We start from the raw sequence: 19,693 nt of genomic DNA on the forward strand, positions 1-19,693 counted from the left end.
GACAATCTGTAAGGCATATACAGCCCTACTGGAATCAAGAGACTGGAAAGCCAATGGGAGAGCCAGAGCCAGTGAGATTTTCAGAGCCTGGGGTTAGAAAACACTGGACATGTTAGATATTTGGGCTGGGCAGAACCCCTGAACCTTTAGCACTGCTCCTAGCATTGATATTAAGCACTTGTCAGCTAAATTAATAGGGAGTCTCCACTCAGCACTTTTACTATGTGTTTAAATCTACATGGGCTGTGATCCCTCCCCACTACAGTGGGACTGGAGGAGACCCATTTCTAGGAGAAGGGTGAATCTGATCCAGGTGTGCCCAGGGAATCTCGACGAGCTTTTGCTTTGGCACTGATTCCCCCCCCCCCCCCTCCAGGTGGTAATCCAGGTGAACTGCCCAATGAGGAGGCAGAGCTCTTGAGCTGAAGCTGACTCAGGTGGGTCTTGTTCCCTCTCAGAGCACCTGCTGCAGGGCCTATTTACAGGGGCTGGAGAGCTAGTGTTCTGAATCATTTCTTTCCTAGGATGGCTCCCTGGAGGGTGGTCCTGGTTGTGGCTGTCTGTGTAGCAGTGTTCGGGGTGCCAGGTAATCTGAGACTGAGCCACTTGTGTTGCTGAGCTTAATAACAATGGTGTGAGCTGTTATGCTGTCTTAATGCTGTGCTGGGTGTTCTGCTTGCTGTCCTTTATTTGCCTGATCACAAGAACCTTAGAAAACAGCTAGGGGATTTCTTACCCTGTAACATCTTTACTTAGCAGTCCTACTATTAGGGTCTCTTGTCTTCTCTACTGGGAGGCTTGGGCACTCCAGTATGCTAGGTGAGATGGTGTCTGATGCCTTAGGTTAGGCTAGTCTTTTTCTAGGGTGTCTGCTTAACTCAGAAGTGTGGGGTATTAAAATGGTAAGTCATCACTTTAAATGGCATGGGGGTTTTCCTGGTCCTGCTTGCAGGCTGTGGGGCAGATGTGATATGGGCCTAGTAGCAGCCAGCTATGGAGAAGTGCGGGGAATTGTGCTTCTTTCTTGAAGAGACAAAGTAGACTGCTCCCCTTGTTTGAGTGTGATCATACTGCATTCTAAGCAGTGTTACCCTGAATATGTTGAGAACATGTAGCTTGATCTCTAGCTCCACTCACTGGTTGCTGTTTATTTCCATGTGAGAGGAAGCTGTCTATGGACAGGCATGTCTCATCTTTTGTAACCAAGGCACACTTCCACCAGAAGTCTAGCCTGCACTCTCTGCATTTCGTAGAACTTAAGGCTAGAAGCATCTAGTCTGACCACCTGCCTAACCAGGGCCGGCACCAGCTTCTCAAGCAGGCGCTTGGGGCGGCCGTTCCGGACAGGGGCGGCAGTTCCAGGTATTCAGTGGCAATTCAGCGGAGGGTCCGTCACTCCGCCTGGGAGTGAAGGACCTCCCGCTGAATTGCCGCCGCAGATCGCGATCACGGCTTTTTTTTTTTTTTTTTTTGGGTTTGGCTGCTTGGGGTGGCCAAAACCCTGGAGCCGGCCCTGTGCCTAACAAAGGCTAAACTCTCCTTTCCCCTGGCCCCTCCCCCCCAGAAAAAACCCTTATCTGAGATATAGCATAACTTCTTAAAAGAGATTCAGTCTTGACTTGCCTCCAACTTGATTTTCCACCACTCCCCTATGTCTTTCTGCTTCTCCTCACTGCATGAGGCACTGGAGGCAAAGGTGCTTCCACAGGGATCTGCCTAAAGAAGTCAAAGCTGATCTAAGAGGGCTTTTTGTAACCAGGTGTTGAGGCAGGAGGGGACAGCAAAAAGTTCTGGCTTTTATTACCCTTGAGCAGGCTAGGAACTGTTGTGGTGTCCCCTGCCTCTGACACTAGACTAAATTGCTATCCGATTGTTTGGGCTAATGAAAACCATGTGCCCAAGGAAAATGGGCTTGTTTAGTGTCTAGGGAGTAAGCTGTAGACTGAAATGCCATGCTGGGGCTTAATGCTGGAGAAAGGTGCCTCAGCCCTGGAGACTAAAATGGTCTCTAGCTCGAGTACACCAGGCAGACTGTGAGCTTCCCCCATCTGCTACCTTGCTATTATGCCTTAGCACTGACCTGCCTGGGCCATGGGGGGGGGGGGGGGGGAATCAGAGGCTTTAAAAACAAAGCTTGGCATTGGTAATACCATTTTATGATTTGATAGAGAATGCCATGTGTCTTAAAGCTCTATTTACTTCTGGTTTCTGAGCCTTTAGGGTGCACTCAAGTCAATTTCAAGCTCTTCTCTACCTAAGGCTAGAAACTCACTACAGTAACTCCTCACTTAACATTGTAGTTTGTTCCTGAAAAATGCAACTTTTAGTGAAACTATGTTAAATGAATCCAATTTTCCCATAAGAGTTAATGTAAATGCAGGGGGTTAGGTTCCAAGGACACTTTTCTTGGGGCAGACAAAAGGCATTATGTACAATACTGTGATTAGGAAGTGCCCCTGGCTTACCCCACACAGGCACAGCCTGCTGCAGGTGAGGAAGCACCTTTGCAGCAGCAGCTTCCCCAGAGAAGAACAGGCGCAGACTTTGCCAGGGGATGCTCCAGGCCTGCCTCTTCCAGTCCCTGCTGCACTCCAGGCCCACCTCTTCCCACCCCCACTCCACCTCCTCTCTGGAGCATGCTGCTTCCCCGCTCCTCACTCCCAGAAAGTCCTAAGCGCTGCCTGCTTGGCGGTGGGGGAAGCACTGGGGAGGCAGCAGAGAAGAGGAACTTGAGTAGCAACTTTACAAGGGAGCATTGCACTTCCACAGAATCTTACAAGCAGTGGACAGAGCAGGCAGCCAAATGATGTTAAAAGGGAGCATTGCACATCTTTAAATGAGTATGTTCCCTAATTGACCAGCGACATAACTTTGAAACAATGTTAAGTGAGGATGAGTAAGGAGGATGTTAAGTGAGCAGTTACTGTATTAAATGAAAGCTGAGACTACAAGAACTTGCATGACTACAAGAGCTGGGGCTGTAAGAGAACCACCAAATGCTATGAGAGTCTCTTATCAATCCAGTATCGGCAACATTGGACTTTGCCCACTCCATATTCCCTTGGGTCCCTGCTGTGACTGATAACAATGGTGCTAGCTGGGGATGTGGACACCTGACCCCTAGGAGCTGGAGCATCCACTGACTTTATATGTAGGCCATGAGAAAGGAGAGAGATGCTTCTGCCACCCTTTCTCTTCTCTCCTCCCTTCCCACCCCCCCACCCCTGCAGCCCTGGGCTGGGGAGTGGTGACACTTCACTTGCTGTATAACTGTCTACACCCTAGTCTGGATGCTCCCTCTCTGCCTGGACATTCCTTGCTCTGAAGGAAGTTCTCAACCTGTATGAGCACTTCTCTTGGGGTCTGTACTCTTGCTGGGTCCCGCTTCCTTGGTATGGCTGGGTTTTTCTGCAACTAGCTCCCTATCATCTGATAACTTTGGATTTAAAGGAACAAATTCCCTGCTTTGTTGTGATGCCTTGGATCCTAGGAATCCATACTGTTAAGGTCTCCATTTACCATCTCGCTCCATGCGAAGGAGACTGAAGGCTAGCTAGGATCACTTCTCCAACTGCGGTGCCTGGCTTGTGCACCGTGAGTGGAGGAGACTCTAAGCATAGTAGCTAACCCAGGCTGAGTCAGGCCAATAATCAAAGGTTTCCTTCTCTAGTTGTCCCAGAGTTGGTTCCCTCCCAATTGAACAGCTCCTCGCACCCAACCACAGCAGCTATTGCCACAGGTCACAGTCTGCAAGATGCCACAACTGCACAGTCTGCAAAGATGAGCCTCTTCCATAAAGTCCTGAATGGTGAGAAACTCTTGGCCTCCTGAGTCAGGCAGGCCAAGCCCTGCAAAAGCCCATGAGCTGATACTAGCTACTTCCATCTTGGGTTAGGCCCTCAGCAGATCTGCAGCAGCATCCTTGAAACTCTGTGGTGCTTATTCTCTGCTCTGAACCCTGCATCACTGCCATCCCCTCACTGGGTGAGGCAGGGCTCTGGAGGGTAGGCAGTGCTTGCCTGTTGCTTGGTGGGCTGCTGCTCAGCAAAATAACCACTGACTTGAAGGTTGCAACCTAGCCAGGCTGTCCCCTTAGTGCAGAAGTTGGTTACATGTTTGTAGGGCAGTATTCCCCTAATCCAGCCTAAGGATGACTCTTCCTGAAGGATGAGCCATCTGGGGCTGTTGTCATCTGCCTTCTGGGAGCTGCTGACTAGCCCTCTTAATTACTCTCCAACCCCTCCTTCCAGAATGACCCAAAGGCAGGTCCTATTGCACCTGTCCATGCCCTTCTACCCTCTTCATGGGAGGAAAGACCAGCTACCTAGAAACCCATGTATACTTAATGGCCCATCTTGTAGTGCTGCAGGTCTCGGGTTGGCCTCTCCATAGGTTCTCTGCTGAACCTATTTTCAGTAGGTCCCTCGGTGGTGGTGGAGGTCACACTTGGCCAGTTCTGTGGCCATAATCAGGCTGGTGAATGCTGCATGGGGAGGGCTGAGAGGAGCCTGTATGGTGCATCAATGAATCAGAGGACCTGATGAAGGTCTCCAGTCTAAAGAATGGGATAGAAAGTAGACAAGATGCTCCTACCCACCCATTCTTCCATTCCAAGAACAAATGGACACCAGTGGAATTAGAATGCAGCAAATTTAAAACTGATAAGACTTGCCTAAGTGTGGATTTCAATGCTACCAAAATGCATTGAGGTCAAGAACTCTGCCAGACTAAGATTTTCTGTGGGTCGAAAGAACATTTCCATGTTGAGGTCTAAACCATGGCATAAACCAAACTTCCCAGTGGGGGTGAGTATTTAATGATAAATTTCCCCCATGGGGAGCCTAGTTGCACATTCCTCTAAAGTCTCTCCAATTGGACACTTTTGGGAATAGGACTGCTGGTCTGATCCAGTTTGGCACTTCCTATGTTCCTGCAGATGCTGTTCAATGTAGATTCAAGTCTAGTTCTCAATTCTTCTCTCATAGCTGCCAAAGATCTAGTGTCCCCCTTCTGGGGTGATTCCTCTAACAGCACAGTGACACCTGCTGCTTCAGCCCCCTCTGGTACCACAGTGGCTGGCCATCTCTCAGCTAGGACACCAGGTCATGTCCAGTTCCTGCAAGGTGGCCACTCCATAAAGTCTGCGAAGATAAACTTCACCCTAAGGATCCTGAATGGTGAGACCTTCTTACAGATCTTGGTGAGGTTGCCATGTGTAAGAGATGCAGCCTTCTGCCTTCTCAATGTTCAGTTCTGCACTGTTTGTCCTCCCCACCCCACGTACAAAACCAACTCTGGTAAACACTAACCCAGCTGCCTAGCTGTCAGTATGAGTTTAAGCCAGCTGTCTCTAGGATAACAATCTGGCCATGGATATCTGGTTAACATGCTCCTGGATGTGACTGCCTTCAGGCATCTTAGGTTCATCTTGTTAATGGTGACTATTGACTTATTCCCTCCCTCCCCCCACCCCATCCTTTCCTGGACTGCCCCATGTGCAGGGCTTTGTGTTGAGAAAGCAAAGGTACTTCCTCAGGGAGACATTGGAAGTGTTGCTTAACACCAGTTTTTTGTTTTTTTTTTCACCTTGAGAGTGGGAAGCTGCCACCCTCAGCCCAGCTAATCAGGTCAAAGGGTGGATCACTCTATAGCACTGAACCTCTGCTGGCCCAACACCCACACAGGTTCATTCAGATGGGTGCTGGAGCCAAATGACTGGGATTAAATGCCAAGGGTGGCAGGCTTAAGGGCCAGCATATGGGGCTAGCTCTTCAGCAAAGGGTTTCATAAATGAGTTTTGTGTGGTTGCAACCACACATTTCTGGATTAGATTAGCCTCTATCTGTCTAGCTGGGGCATTCAGTAGCTTCCCTGTACCCTGAGCTGTTTGTATGCTCCAGCTGGTGGCTTATTGGTGACAGGGGGTCTCCCCCCTCCCCCGCCCCAGCACAAGTTTGAGTAGGTCTCAGTCTTAACATTTACCATGGAGTTGAACTTCTGACACCTCAGACTCCAGCCATGGGCTCCTGGGAAGCAATAGCTTAGTTTCCAATCCAGTTCGGATTGATGGTAACTGAGCTCAAGGGCTAGGTGGCCTTCATCCACCCCTCGACCACTTACTCCTTTCCTGGGCTGAAGAATCCTGGGAAGGGTGGTTGCTGGTTTGACCCTTCTGGAGAGCACAGATCCTAGCATGGAGATGTCCATAGTGAACAGCTATGGCTCACTGTTCCTGAGTGCAAGGACCCAATACAGACTTTCTCCATCCTGTGACCTCCGCGGCTGCTGGAAAGAAGGTGTTCTCAGCCCATGGGGCACTCCCCCTGTCACTGGGTGGATGAGACAGGCCCACCTCTTCAGAGGTGCTTCCAGCTTAGTTGGGATAGTGCAAGACATTGGCACATGTAACCTAACCTATCCTCTCCTCCCCCCCAGAGGACTTCAGTGTGATGGCAGAGCCCCCAACATACACCCCTGGCTCTCCCATCCGTGTTGAGGCCAAAGTGGAATCCAGTGCAGGTGTCTCTCCAAGAATCTATGTGGATGAGTGCTATGGGAGCCATGCAGAGCACCTGAGCCATTCCAGGAGGATCTATGTGATTGTGAACAATCATGGGTCAGTGGGGGTAAAGGGTGGGGAGATCAGACACTGAGGTGTTTGGGCTTGTTCTGCATGCCCTCAGCTGTGGGGTCTCACTCCCAACATAGGGACATGTGATCTATCCTGCTGGTGGGATTTCAGCACTTCCCTGGAGCAAAAATACAGCAGGGGGAGAAGGTGCTCTTTGACCCTCAGCTGGTTCCTATATTAAACCCTCATCCCTGTTCACTCTCTTGGAGGTAGGGGTGTGTGGATCCCTTGCTCTAGCAGGGGAACATGTAACTCCAATGCATACACTTGAGGGAGTCTCTTCTTGTGCTGTGCCCATCACCTTGGTATTGGGTAGCCTAGGACAAGTCAATGGGAAGAATGGCAGCCTGGTCACCTCACACTCGGTCTGCACTCACTACTGGGGAGGGCACTTCCTCTGATCCCTTCCCCCTTCTGAAGGCTGTGACCCTACTGAAGGCATCCCTGGCTGGCTCCCTTGTCTCCCCCAGGTGTCTGCATGGGGGGAAGTCTGGGGATGTTGCTGTCTGGTGTCGGCCTGAGGATTCTGCCTTGCAGTTTGCCACCCCAGCTTTCATGCTGGCTGATGAACCAGAGGAAAAGGTGAGGCCCCACTATGGGTGGGGGAGTGTGACTGGCTCTGTGCTTGGGTATCGTTCTGCTAGTGGCTGAAAGGGGTGGCTGAGCCCAGCCATGGGCTGATGGAGGAGAGCAGCAGTCTGCACACCTGCCGCCTCAGATGCTGCCAACTAAGCAGCGGACTTGGGAGCCTTGAACGAGCTCCCTGCAGTGACTGAACCGAGCTGTCTGTACCTTGCAGCCTGGCCAAGGCACTCAGCAGCAATTGCCTGTTTTGCTTCAGGGTCCTAATTCTGAACAGAGGGTGCCCTATGAGAGACGCTGCCTGCCCCTCCCAGCTAAGCCAGAAAAGCAGGAACTGCTCTGTGAAAGCCACCTTAACTGGACTCCAGATCCTCATACAAGGATCCCAAAGCCTCCTCTGCCCTGTTAGCAAGGTGCTTTAACTGCCTGGCTAGAACAGGGGGTCATCCTTGCTGTGCAAGACTGATCTAGGAAGGCAGTGCTATGTCCTGCCCTATTGCCCAGGCTCAGATGCTCAGTCCCTTGCAGGGCACCAGCTTGCATCTCCAACAATGCAGCTGGGGTCTTCTGGGAGATGTCTGCCCTGGAACATGTGCAGTAGCCAGACTGGCTGAGCATGTACAGCAAATGGTTCAGAAGAGAGGCTTGTGCTTGGCTCAGTCCTCAGGATCATTCAGCCACAAGCTCCCTGTGTGCTGCCTCTCCAGGCAGCCAACTCTTCCTGGGCCCTCATTTGTGCACAATCTTCACTTCTGTTCCCCAGAGGCTCTGGACCTGCCTGGAGTGGGAAGGCTGCATGTATGGCAGTTGCACGGCAGTGGGCAAGCCCACCATCCCCTGTCTGCTTCTGGACACCTGCCAGGCTCCCTCCAAACTTAGGGCATCAAATGAAATTGTCAGTCAGTGCAGGCCCAAGGGTTTCCCCTGGCTGCTCTGATCATGACCTTGAGCTCAACTCCTCTGCAGCCTAGCCCATATGTAAACTGTCATCCCAGGTGCCACTGGCCAATCTGGGGTGGGAGCTCAGGGTTTGCTCTGAGCACAAGCTGTCTCTTTCAGATCTACATTCACTGCCTGCTGACTGCATGGGGCCAGGAGAGCCTCACAAGCCTAGGGAAGAAGTCCTGCTATTACAACAGTACCTCCTTCAGGTCTGTTCAGCCATTCAGTGCATTACTGGGGGACATAACCAAAGCACCCCATAACACTGGGACTAGTGGGGCTCTCCAATAGAAGAAACAGCTGGCAGGGCTGTTGCAATAGTCACATCTGGGGAAGTGCTTTTTCACATCTGAGCACAAATGAGACACCACTCCAGAGCATCTGTCAAACAATGCCTGGAGAAGGCTCTCTAGGCTATGCTTGGAGGGAGGGCATGTGTGACTAAACTGGAGCCACCATGACCTGGCTCAAATGTGGCTCCCCTGCCAACATGATGCCATTGCAGGCAGGGTATGGAGGGGACTGGCACTAGGGAGGGTACCTCCCAGAAGCAGGTTTGAATCCAGCTCTGATCAGTAGTTACCATTTGGTGGTTGTAGCCTATGTGGAAGTAGGGGGTTTCCATTCAGTTCTAGTGGGCAAGCTGCCACATGGAAATGGCCACCACAACTGTCATCAGCTGGTGGGTTCTCTGCAGAGAAGCCAAGGCTATAATGGTATGGGGCTCACCTGTCCTCAAAGTGCCTGCTTGTGGGGCTATATGGGCTACCCTCTCTGTAGGACCACTCCTGACCCCAGATGTGCTGTGTAGGGACTGCTGCCCAGTGACTCCTTCCTCTCACTATCTCCAGCTGGCAGAACCTAGAGGACCCTTCCCAAAACTTAAAGTGTAGCTGCTGTGACAGCCACTGCCCTGCTGACTCTGCTCCCCCAGGAGAACTAAGAGGTACCAGGACCCTGTGTCCATTATCTTCTCTGCATGCTTGATACTGTGCAACCAGATTGTATGGCCAGTTGGTGAGTGCTCCCCAGACAGAATGTGGGGAGGCTGGGGTGTAGTCACTGTCTTAGCCCCAGCAGAGAACATCTGGATCTCTGCAGCTATCTCAGCAGACTGCAGGCAGGACCTTGCAGCAATGCCATAAGAGGGTGCTTCATCTGCCCAGGGGGAGGGCTTCTGGATTCCTGTTAGCCACTCTGCTGTGGCTAGTTAGCATTAGGCTCTCCATTGGACTTGAGTGGTTGTGAGGGCAACAACACATCCAACAAGAGTGGGGCAATGTTGAGGAAACGTGCTCTTCTGTGAGCCTCAATACATGGTGAGGGGGGGGAAGTTTAGCTATCCAACAGGAGCCAGTCACAACCACCTCCCTGCTCTGGTGGGGACACTAACACAAAGGCCCTATCTAACATCAGACTCGGCAGCCTCCACTCCATCCTATGGAGCACTTTGTTGGTTGCTACATGGTATCAAACCACCTTGCCAAATCAAGCTGTGGCACCTGAGGCGGGTATTGGACCCTCTCACACAAGTAACCCCTGTTCTGTTAACCAAAACCCTCTCAATATGGCAGTGCAGCCTGTAGTGACTCTCTTGGAGAGAGCAGTGTAGCTGCATGCTGGGACCTGTAACCTCTATCTCCTTGTGGCATGAAGGTGGCTGCAGCCATCGCATAGATCTCCATGGCTGTGCTCAGTTGCCTCTGTAAAGTGACTGGACAACCCAGTCTGAGTGTGGGTACAAAGACCTGTTTTCCTCCAGAGTTTGTAGGTGAAGGGATGCTCCATAGAAAGGTAGCTGGCCCCTTGATGGTGCACAAGGAAGAGGCTCCATGGTATGAAGGTAGGTGCAAATGAGACCTGTCAAACTCCTTGTATTGGGAGGGAAGTGGGAATGACTAACTTAGGGTTGGAAGGACCCGTGAGTCTACTACACCTGGAAATGGCTAAGACCATGCTAAAAGCTCTGTTGGCACTGGTCTGAGTAAGAAGGCAGTACTTGCTGCTTTAGCTCCCAGCTGGCATTGCTTGTAACCACAGTTCTGGGCACTTCTCTGTAGGTGGCATCTAATGAATGGCTATGCACATGGCACAGATATGCAAATGCAGGGCTCTTAGCCTTAGACTGGCTTCTCCTGGGGTTACATTTTAATTTGGTCCACTTGGTCTGGACTCAATCCCTGAATGTCTCTGTCCCCTAGAACGATGCCGCACCCTGAAGAAGCTTCTGCTGGTGGGTGTTGCTTTTGTAGGCAGCTGTCTAGTGGGAGCCCTCTTTGTAGGAGGCCTCTTAGCTCTGGCTCTGGCCTTGTTCCGGTCATACCAGCGCAGCAAAGGGCAAAGGCTGCTGAGGAAGAGGAAGGAGTACCCCTACCAGACAGAGCTGCAGAGTGTGGTGAACGCCCTCGTGACTGCTGAAGAGATGCAGAAGGCTGAGAGAGAATCCAGCATAGACTACAACTTGAATACAGATGCATCAGAGAAGGAATAACCAGCCCTTCAAGCTACAATAAATGCTCTATTTCTCTAATGTTCATCTCTTGTCTTGCTTCCCTCTGCTGACAAATGGGGGTGGTGGGGAGGAGGCAAAAGCCAAGGAGCTGGAGCTTTGTGTGAAGCTCAGCAATAACAGGTGCAAGTACCAGTGTCCTGACATGCAAGTGCACTTGCCACCTATGCACAGGGCCAATCTCTGCCTTCAACTGACCTGTAACAATGAACCAGGGGACCTCCCTAGTAGCAAATGACTCAGAAAATAGAGCTGGAGTATAGGGTATCTCAAGGCTAGCAGTTAAACCAAAGCTGTGCTAGAGGTCAGGGCCAATGCTTTGAGGCTACAGCTGCAGGCTGGGGTGCTACAGTGGGCACCACCCAAATCCTGCATTTTCTGGTGTCTGTATATTGCATTGTCTGCTTCTGTGAGGCTTAGAGGAAGGGAGAGACAAACCTCCTCACTTCTCTCCCTGCCAGCATATCATGGCTATTAAGACCGTCCCTGCACTAAAGCAGAGGGAGCCTAACTAATTAGTTCAATAGCACATGGAACTGGAGTGAATTCAGGTTAAAGCAGTTTATTCTGAGGAGAGGGAATTGCTAGTGTTGACTAGTCAGGTTCCCACTGTAAGACAACAGCAGGAACTGGAGCCAGTTAGAGGAATGTGAGTTAGTGCAATTAACCCCCAGAAGAGGTGTGTGGGTTTTTTTTTGTTTTTTCACAGTAAATACAGATATCTCAATGGGCCAAAACTAACCTGTCCTGGGGCTTCCTCCAATACAGAATCTATTGGCCCTAGCCTGTATTTAATATCTCCTGGCACCACTGGGTTTTGGTAGCAATTGCACTTTCCCCTCTTCCCCCTTCCGCTGGATCAGGCCACAAAGGACCAAGAACAACCCTGAAATCCCATGCTGCCAAAGCAGCTGGGCTTCCAGCATTTGGGTAGGGCAACCAGCTTCTGGCAATTCAGGTCTGGTGCTAATGCCTCTAAAGCAGGGGTGAGCCTGCACTGGGGCAGGGCTGCCCAGCCCACGTGCTCTCCCGCCCCATCTCACAGTAAGTTGGTTTAATAGCAAAAATTACTCTAAATACAGTGGAGTTAGTTGTGAGGAGTTCTCTCTTTCTCTTCCCCCCCCCCCCCTCCAGTTTTAGCTGTATTGTATTGCCTCAGGAAGGAGGACATTTCTCTTCTGCCGCGTAGAGTTTGCGGAGGCTGGAATCCATCAGGAAATCCACTGACCTGCAGAGAGGAGAGGCTGTGGTTACTTCAAACAGTTGTCTTCATTCTCCCATCCCATTGTGCCCCTGGCATATCCCTTCATTCCATCAGCTGAGCCCCCTCTCCTAGCAAACAGCCCCAGAGCACTAGCTCACAGCAAGGAGTTACTTAAGGAAAGCATTTGTATCCATCTCTAATGTGATCAGTGTTGGGCCCTTAGTGAAAGGGTTAATCACATGGTCTCCTTTGATCTTCTTTCTCTCGCCTCCTAGCTGGTAAATCCCTTGAGAATAACATGAGGGGGAAAAGAGTCCAGGAGAGCTGGCTGTATTTTAAAGAATCCTTATTGAGGTTGCAGGAAAAAACCATCCTGATGTGTAGAAAGAATAGTAAATATGGCAGGCGACCAGCTTGGCTTAACAGTGAAATCCTTCCTTAAACGCAAAAAAGAAGCTTACAAGAAGTGGAAGATTGGACAAATGACCAGGGAGGAGTATAAAAATATTGCTCAGGCATGCAGGAGTGAAATCAGGAAGGCCAAATCACACTTGGAGTTGCAGCTAGCAAGAGATGTTAAGAGTAACAAGAAGGGTTTCTTCAGGTATGTTAACAAGAAAGTCAAGGAAAGTGTGGGCCCCTTACTGAATGAGGGAGGCAACCTAGTGACAGAGGATGTGGGAAAAGCTAATGTACTCAATGCTTTTTTTGCCTCTATCTTCACAAACAAGGTCCGCTACCAGACCGCTGCACTGGGCAGCACAGTATGGGGAGGAGGTGACCAGCCCTCTGTGGAGAAAGAGGTGGTTCGGGATTATTTAGAAAAACTGGATGAGCACAAGTCCATGGGGCTGGATGCGCTGCATCCGAGGGCGCTAAATAAGTTGGCGGATGAGATTGCAGAGCCATTGGCCATTATCTTTGAAAACTCATGGCAAGCAGGGGAGGTCCCAGATGACTGGAAAAAGGCTAATGTAGTACCCATCTTTAAAAAAGGGAAGGAGGAGGATCCAGGGAACTACGGACCAGTCAGCCTCACCTCAGTCCCTGGAAAAATCATGGAGCAGGTCCTCAAGGAATCAATTCTGAAGCACTTAGAGGAGAGGAAAGTGATCAGGAACAGTCAGCATGGATTCACCAAGGGCAAGTCATGCCTGACTAACCTAATTGCCTTCTATGAGGAGATAACTGGGTCTGTGGATAAGGGGAAGGCAGTGGATGTGTTGTTCCTTGACTTTAGCAAAGCTTTTGATACAGGCTCCCACAGTATTCTTGCCAGCAAGTTATAGTAGTATGGGCTGGATGAATGGACTATAAGGTGGATAGAAAGCTGGCTAGACTGTCGGGCTCAACGGGTAGCGATCAATGGCTCCATGTCTAGTTGGCAGCTGGTTTCAAGCGGAGTGCCCCAAGGGTCGGTCCTGGGGCTGGTTTTGTTTAATATCTTCATTAATGATCTGGAGGATGGCATGGACTGCACTCTCAACAAGTTTGCAGATGACACTAAACTGGGAGGAGTGGTAGATAGGATACAGAGGGATCTAGACAAATTAGAGGATTGGGCCAAAAGAAACCTGATGAGGTTCAACAAGGACAAGTGCAGAGTCCTGCACTTAGGATGGAAGAATCCCATTCACTGTTACAGACTAGGGACCGACTGGCTAAGCAGCAGTTCTGCAGAAAAGGACCTAGGGGTGACAGTGGACGAGAAGCTGGATATGAGTCAACAGTGTGCCCTTGTTGCCAAGAAGGCTAACGGCATTTTGGGCTGTATACGTAGGGGCATTGGCAGCAGATCGAGGGACGTTATTATTCCCCTCTATTCGACATGGGTGAGGCCATATCTGGAGTCCTGTGTCCAGTTTTGGGCCCCGCATTAGAAGAAGGATGTGGAAAAATTGGAAAGAGTCCAGCAGAGGGCAACAAAAATGATTAGGGGTCTGGAGCACATGACTTATGAGGAGTGGCTGACGGAACTGGGATTGTTTAGTCTGCAGAAGAGAAGAATGAGGGGGGATTTGATAGCTGCTTTCAACTACCTGAAGGGGGGTTCCAAAGAGGATGGACCTAGACTGTTCTCAGTGGTACCAGATGACAGAACAAGAAGCAATGGTCTCAAGTTGCAGTGGGGGAGGTCTAGGTTGGATATTACGAAAAACGTTTTCACTAGGAGGGTGGTGAAGCACTGGAATGGGTTACCTAGGGAGATGGTGGAATTTCCTTCCTTAGAGATTTTTAAGGTCAGGCTTGACAAAGCCCTGGCTGGGATGATTTAGTTGGGAATTGGTCCTGCATTGAGCAGGGGGTTGGACTAGATGACCTCCTGAGGTCCCTTCCAACCCTGATATTCTATGATTCTAGGTGCTGCCCAGCCACCTGCTCTTTGATACTAGCTGCCTGTTTCTTCTCACACACAGCAGTCCCTATTAGAGGCAGCCAGGGGGCTGCTCTTAATGTCCAGCTACTTTTCCAGCCCTCGGTGCAGGGGGATGCTTGGCATATGTAGGTGTAGCTAGTGCTTGCAGCGTTTCAAGTTGTCTGAGCGTGAGAATCTCACTTTTTAAAATGGAAACTCAGGTTCTATCCCTGTAGCGGGTGGAGAAAAGCTTGGAGCTGTGACCCTGAACAGCTAGGACACCGGCAGCCAGCCAAAAACAATAGGGCTTTGGGGGTGTCTTTAAAAAAAGCCATGCTGGTGGGGGCCTGACTCATGATGTGTGGATGCCTGTGCTGGTAATACAGAGCGAGTGATAGGTGAAAGCAAAGAGCAGCACCATGTAGGATGGCAGGATGCACCACGTCCAGGCACCAGTGAGGGCTGAGGCCCTACGTGAACCAATCAATTTCAGCTTCCCAGGCCTGCACCAGCCTTTGCTTGGTGGCTTGTGGGTCATTTCTCAGTGTAGGAATTTCCTAGTGAGCACTGAGGCTTGTCATCAGCCCCAGGCTGATATTAGCCATGCGCCCCTGCAGTCTGCCTGGGGCCGTGACTCCTTGAAGCAATGGGCAGGGTTTAGCTATGAGCTAGCGCTGTGCTCGGCCAGATGTTCAACAGCAGCTGTGCCAGGAGAGGGTGACACCATGCTGGTGCAGGGCAATGGTGCAGCCAGGGTATGTGCACATTCCCCAGTGGTAGCTCCCTCTGAGCTGCTTGACAACGAACACACAGGCTGCACTTGCCAGAGGGCCTGGGGCACGAGGGGACTTTCAGCAGAAGTTGAGTGCCTGAGGCCTCGCTCCAAAGACACTCGGGGGTTGTTCCACTCTCATTAGGGGTTTGTGAGGCCCTGGGCCAGAGCAAGTGGGGCCCTTTCGGCTTGCAGTTCCCCCAGCACTCCAGCTGGGGAAATAAGGTTGGGGCATGGGGGCTTCCCCCCCGCCCCCCGCTCCTGCCAGGGAGTGGGGTCAGGGTGCAGGGGCTTGCAAGGATCACTTACACGGGTCACTTTTATCCCTAAGGCAGAGCACTACTGACAAATGCTGCATTTTTAATGCCAAGCATTGTAGCTACCGCTGATAGAGACAGGGAAAATGAGGCCCAAAGCCATACCATGAGTCAACGGTGGAGTGAGGAGTCTTGACTCCTAGTCCTCTGCTCTAACACCCTGCCTCTCTATGCATGTAATGTACACTACCCCCTCCATCACCAGCTTCCCCCCAGGGCATCACAGGCCTCCGGCCTCTTGCCCAGAGTCCTGGGCCCCAGGTGTTGAGCCCTGATCCTGCCACCTGTGTTAACCCTTGGCATGCCAGGGAAGCCAGGCCAGCCCTTACCTGTCAATGGGCTTGATGATGACGGGAATGGCTGAGAGGCCGATGGCTGTGGTCATCCACTTCCGGATGGGGAGGGGCCAGTGGGTCATGGTGCCCAGGAAGTAGAGGGAGGCAGCACAGATGCGGTTAATGGTAAAGCCGGGGATAGCCACAGAGGCCAGCGCCTGCCACACAAACGTATCCACCACAGCCACGGACACCTGCGTCGTCTTCCCCACGTCGTGTTCATGTGCCTGATGGGTGCAGCATGGAGAGCATGGAGATCAGGGACACTGCACTGGAGGAGAGGGGCAGAACAGCAGGGAGTGGGTGTGGGAGTGCAGAGAGAGGAAAGTACCACTGATGTGGAAGAGGGGGGTTCCATACTGGACCGTGTGTGTGTTTGGGGAAATGGTGCAGAGAGGAATGGACCACAGCAGAAGGCAAGCCGAGAAAACACGTTTGTTATGGGCTCTGTGTGCGCATGCGCACATGTGTACAGAGGTGTGTGCAGGCAGGGGTGTGTAGGTGTGTTTGCAAGTAGTGGGTGTATAGATCTGTGTGTGCGCACACATGTGTACACGTGTGTGTGCAGCTGGGGGTGTACAGATCTCTGTGTGTGTGTGTCTAAGTGCACATGTGTACAGGGGTGTGCAGGTAGGGGTGTACAGGTGTGTGCATGCATGAGTACAGGTGTAGGTGCAGGTAGGGGGTGTACAGATCTCTGTGTGGGTTTGTGGGTGTGTGTGTGCAGGTTGGGGGTGTACCGATCTGTGCACACATGTGCAGGTCTGGGATGTCAGGTCTGTGTGTGTTTGTACATGTCTGGGTTAGCTCACCATTAGCTCACCTGAGCAGGGCAGGTGCTGCCCTGGTGTGTGCAGGGTGTAGATCACAGCCTAGCAGCAGCTTTCCCCAGACAGGTACCACCACTCAGGAACACGCCACAGAGCTCAGCTTGGCACTGCCGGGCAGCACAGCCAATACAGAGCAAGGAAGCTGCCAAGTCATTGCTGTGTCTGACAGGGATCCCACCCGCCGCTTCAAAGGGAGCCAGGCCTCCCCTGGCCCGCTCACCCAGACCATGGCACATGGCTCCCTGCTCTCTGGCTAACATTGGATGGTGGGTCAGTGCTAGCAGGCTCTGACCCTCTGTCTCCAGTACGGTAGCAGGGCTCAGAGCATCCTCTTCCACACTCCTGGAGGTGCTGTAGCTGGCTTTTCTGGCTCCTGGATCTGCTGTCAGCTCCTGGCATGCCCTAAACCCAAATGCTTTTGCAGAGGATGGGCTCAGGAATGATCCCCCAGCCCAGCATATTGCACAGTTATGACACACCTGGCACTGGCCAATGTCAGACACAGGGCTCTGGACTGGATGACCCAGGGGTCTCTTCCAGAGTGTCAGGGACATGGGATACTGCACTAGACGGACCACAAGTCTCTTCCTGCAGGGGAATTCTTATGGTCCTAACCTCCAGCTCTCCTGGAGACAGGGAGGTGAGTGAGAAAGGACTGAAAGGAAAAGGCAGGTGCATTTCACAGAATAGAGATGCAGGACACTACAAGTCCTGAGCTGACACCATGAATCAAAAGATGCCCAGGAACTTCAATCTGTGGAGTCTGACGCCTGTTGCAGGTGGAGTGGGAGAGAAAGACAGGGCCTCAGCACAGAGAGCTGTGCAGCGGAGGTGTGCAAGACTGACTTTGTCTGTGCAAAGATGGGGACTGCCCCTGGGCTCAGAGGAAGAAGCAGACTTTTGGTGCATGAGCAGGACTGGCCCAGTAGACAGGATCTGGGCAGGAACGAGAGGGAGGGTGGAGTTGGCAGATGAGAGAACTTGGCCCCAGGCTGCCCAGTTTGTCAGCAGGAGAGGGGAGCCCTTGTCCCATGGAAGGTCAGAGGCCCAACAGCGAGACCCACCCTAGCCTGCCCTTCCCGCTGGCACTGCTCCCTCCACCAGGACCTGACCAGGGTCTAGGTGACAGGATCTTGCTCTGGCCCCTCTCTTTTAGGACACACACAGGCCATCCCCAGGGTCCAGGAGACAACCAGCTCTGGGGGGCGGTAACAGAAGGGTTTGAGAGCTCCAGGACACTTACAACAGCTGCCTTCTTTCCCTTATCAATCGCGTCAGCCGTCACGTACGTAGTCGCCACCCCATAGCTCGCCCAGACCAGCCAGATGGGCACAATGGCTCTGAAGGACTCTCCAACTTCATTGGCGTAGCCTTTAAGAAAGGACAAGGTCGGAGGGGCCAGAGTTACCGAGAGGATAAGGCACAGGGCAGAGAGGAGTTAAAACAAAAAAATGGTGGGACTCCAAGCTCCACCCACAACACCCCAGTTGCTAAATGATCAGCTGTCCACGTGTTGTCATTCAAGCATCAGCACTAGGCTTCAGAATGGCAGCTCTTTGCAACCAATGGGCAGCTCATGCCTCTCAGAGAGTGTCAGGCTCTCTGCAGACTGAACAGACAATTCTGCATCAGGTCACCTCTGCGATCAGGGGGCTGGGAACTGCACATGTAAATTCTGCAGGAGGTGCCAGCGCAGGAGAGACTAGGCCCTGGGTCCCTCCTCAGCAGGGCTGAGGCATGGGGCAGGGCAGTGTGGGCGAAACTTGCCCTCTGCTGCACTACTCTAAGGCTCTCCAGGGCTCACTCATGGATGCACCACACAGAGTTTCAGAGCAACCTGCTTCTCAGCAGTGCCTCCTGCATTATTTTTAGCCCTGGTGCCTCCCATACCTGCAGGTTGTGCCAGGTGCCTCCGGAGCACGGAATCACTGAGCGCTGGCAGATGCCTCGCTAGTCTGGGGCTGATGGGCAGGAAGGTCACCTTGAGCGCTTGCCCTTTGTTTCCTGCATCGCCCTCCAGGAGCCCATCACGAAGGGGTGGGCGGTGCCACCTTGGGGCGAGCTGCCCGCTGAGGGTAGGGGCAGAAAGCCATCCCCAGCGGGAAGATCCCATGGCGCGAGTAGTCACAGGAGCACATTTGACCCAGCAACTCAAAGAAGCCAAATGCTCCATAGTGTGGCATGGGAACATGGCCCCCTTCTCTGCAATGCAACAATCGGGGCGGGGGTGGTGGGGAAGGAGCGCATGGGCGCCTGAATGTGCTGTGCACGGATTGCACAACAACACACACGCTGTACAATGATCTATATAAATCGGTGTGTGGTTACACAGCAACACACACACTCTATATTGCATAGCTACACAATAACACCCTGAAAAATCAGGCTGACAACCAACCCTTACAGCATTAGCTATGGAGTGTGGCTGCCTCTCGGAGTACACACAGCCCCTTCCCCACGTGTGTGCGGCACCCTGGAGCCCACGCAGCATGCCCTGCACGGACGGCTAGGTGTCTAACACAGCGGAAGATCCTGCTCCCAGACACATCACTGACCATGGAGCTAGTGCCGCGCTGTGCACACGTTACACGGGCGGGGGGGTCAGGATCGGGCCCGCAGCGTGGCCGCGGCGGGCCGGCGTTACACGGGGTCAGGATCGGGCCCACACTCACCCAGGTAGCGCACCCACGTATCGCGGTAGAGGTCGGGCTCGGCGGGGGGCCCCATGGCGCAGCAGCCGCTGGCTCCCGTCACGCCGTCCCCGGGTCAGCCGCCGCCATCCAGCCCGAGGGCGGTGTCAGCAAATCCCCGCCCCCCTGGGGCCCGGCCGGCGGGGCTAGGCAAGCGCGGCGGCTGCTAGTGGCGGCCGATGGGAGCCAAGCTCAGCCAGCCCTTCCCCGGGACACTTCTGCCGCCCAGCGCCGCCCGCAGCCGGGAGGGGGCAGCTGGGCTGCCTTCCCCAGCGAAGTCACACCAGAAATAGTCTAGCGCCCCTACCCCCCGCGCTGCCCCGTGGTGTGTGCAGTGTCACCCCGGGGGCACCTGCACAGAGCCAGGGTCCTGTGGGGGGAGGGCTAAGCACCCCCAATAGCCAGGGGTCTCTAATGGATCCTGACTCACCCACCTTCCTGCTGCAAGGCCTGGGCCTGCAGCGTTGGGTCAGGGCCATCTCTACCAGAATAGTTGGCAGTAGCCTCCCCTCGGTCGGACCCCAC

General features: G+C 52.6%; 2 protein-coding genes across 5 annotated transcripts; one reads left to right on the forward strand and one right to left on the reverse strand.

Moving 5' to 3' along the window:
* Window positions 1-430: 430 nt before the first annotated feature.
* On the forward strand, window positions 431-11,716 carry LOC112060228 (zona pellucida sperm-binding protein 3-like). Of its 4 annotated transcripts, XM_065568399.1 has the most exons (9): window positions 431-586; window positions 3,671-3,808; window positions 4,986-5,177; window positions 6,436-6,616; window positions 7,102-7,213; window positions 8,273-8,364; window positions 9,007-9,101; window positions 9,918-9,998; window positions 10,357-11,716. In XM_065568399.1, exons 1-9 carry the CDS (start codon window positions 526-528, stop codon window positions 10,644-10,646), a joined length of 1,242 nt encoding a protein of 413 aa, XP_065424471.1. In that variant the 5' UTR covers window positions 431-525; the 3' UTR covers window positions 10,647-11,716. The 4 variants fall into 4 exon arrangements, with proteins under 4 accessions (XP_065424471.1, XP_065424473.1, XP_065424474.1 ...); XM_065568401.1 differs by lacking the exon at window positions 9,918-9,998; XM_065568402.1 differs by lacking the exon at window positions 3,671-3,808 and having other exon boundaries at window positions 464-586.
* Window positions 11,211-19,443, reverse strand: MTFP1 (mitochondrial fission process 1). Its single transcript, XM_005278796.5, has 4 exons — window positions 19,151-19,443; window positions 17,722-17,849; window positions 15,643-15,875; window positions 11,211-11,892 (listed from the first exon to the last, which is right to left on the reverse strand). Exons 1-4 carry the CDS (start codon window positions 19,203-19,205, stop codon window positions 11,820-11,822), a joined length of 489 nt encoding a protein of 162 aa, XP_005278853.1. The 5' UTR covers window positions 19,206-19,443; the 3' UTR covers window positions 11,211-11,819.
* Window positions 19,444-19,693: the final 250 nt, after the last annotated feature.

Source organism: Chrysemys picta, chromosome 15 (assembly GCF_011386835.1).
Source record: "Chrysemys picta bellii isolate R12L10 chromosome 15, ASM1138683v2, whole genome shotgun sequence".
In the NCBI taxonomy this organism is placed as follows: Eukaryota; Metazoa; Chordata; order Testudines; family Emydidae; genus Chrysemys; species Chrysemys picta.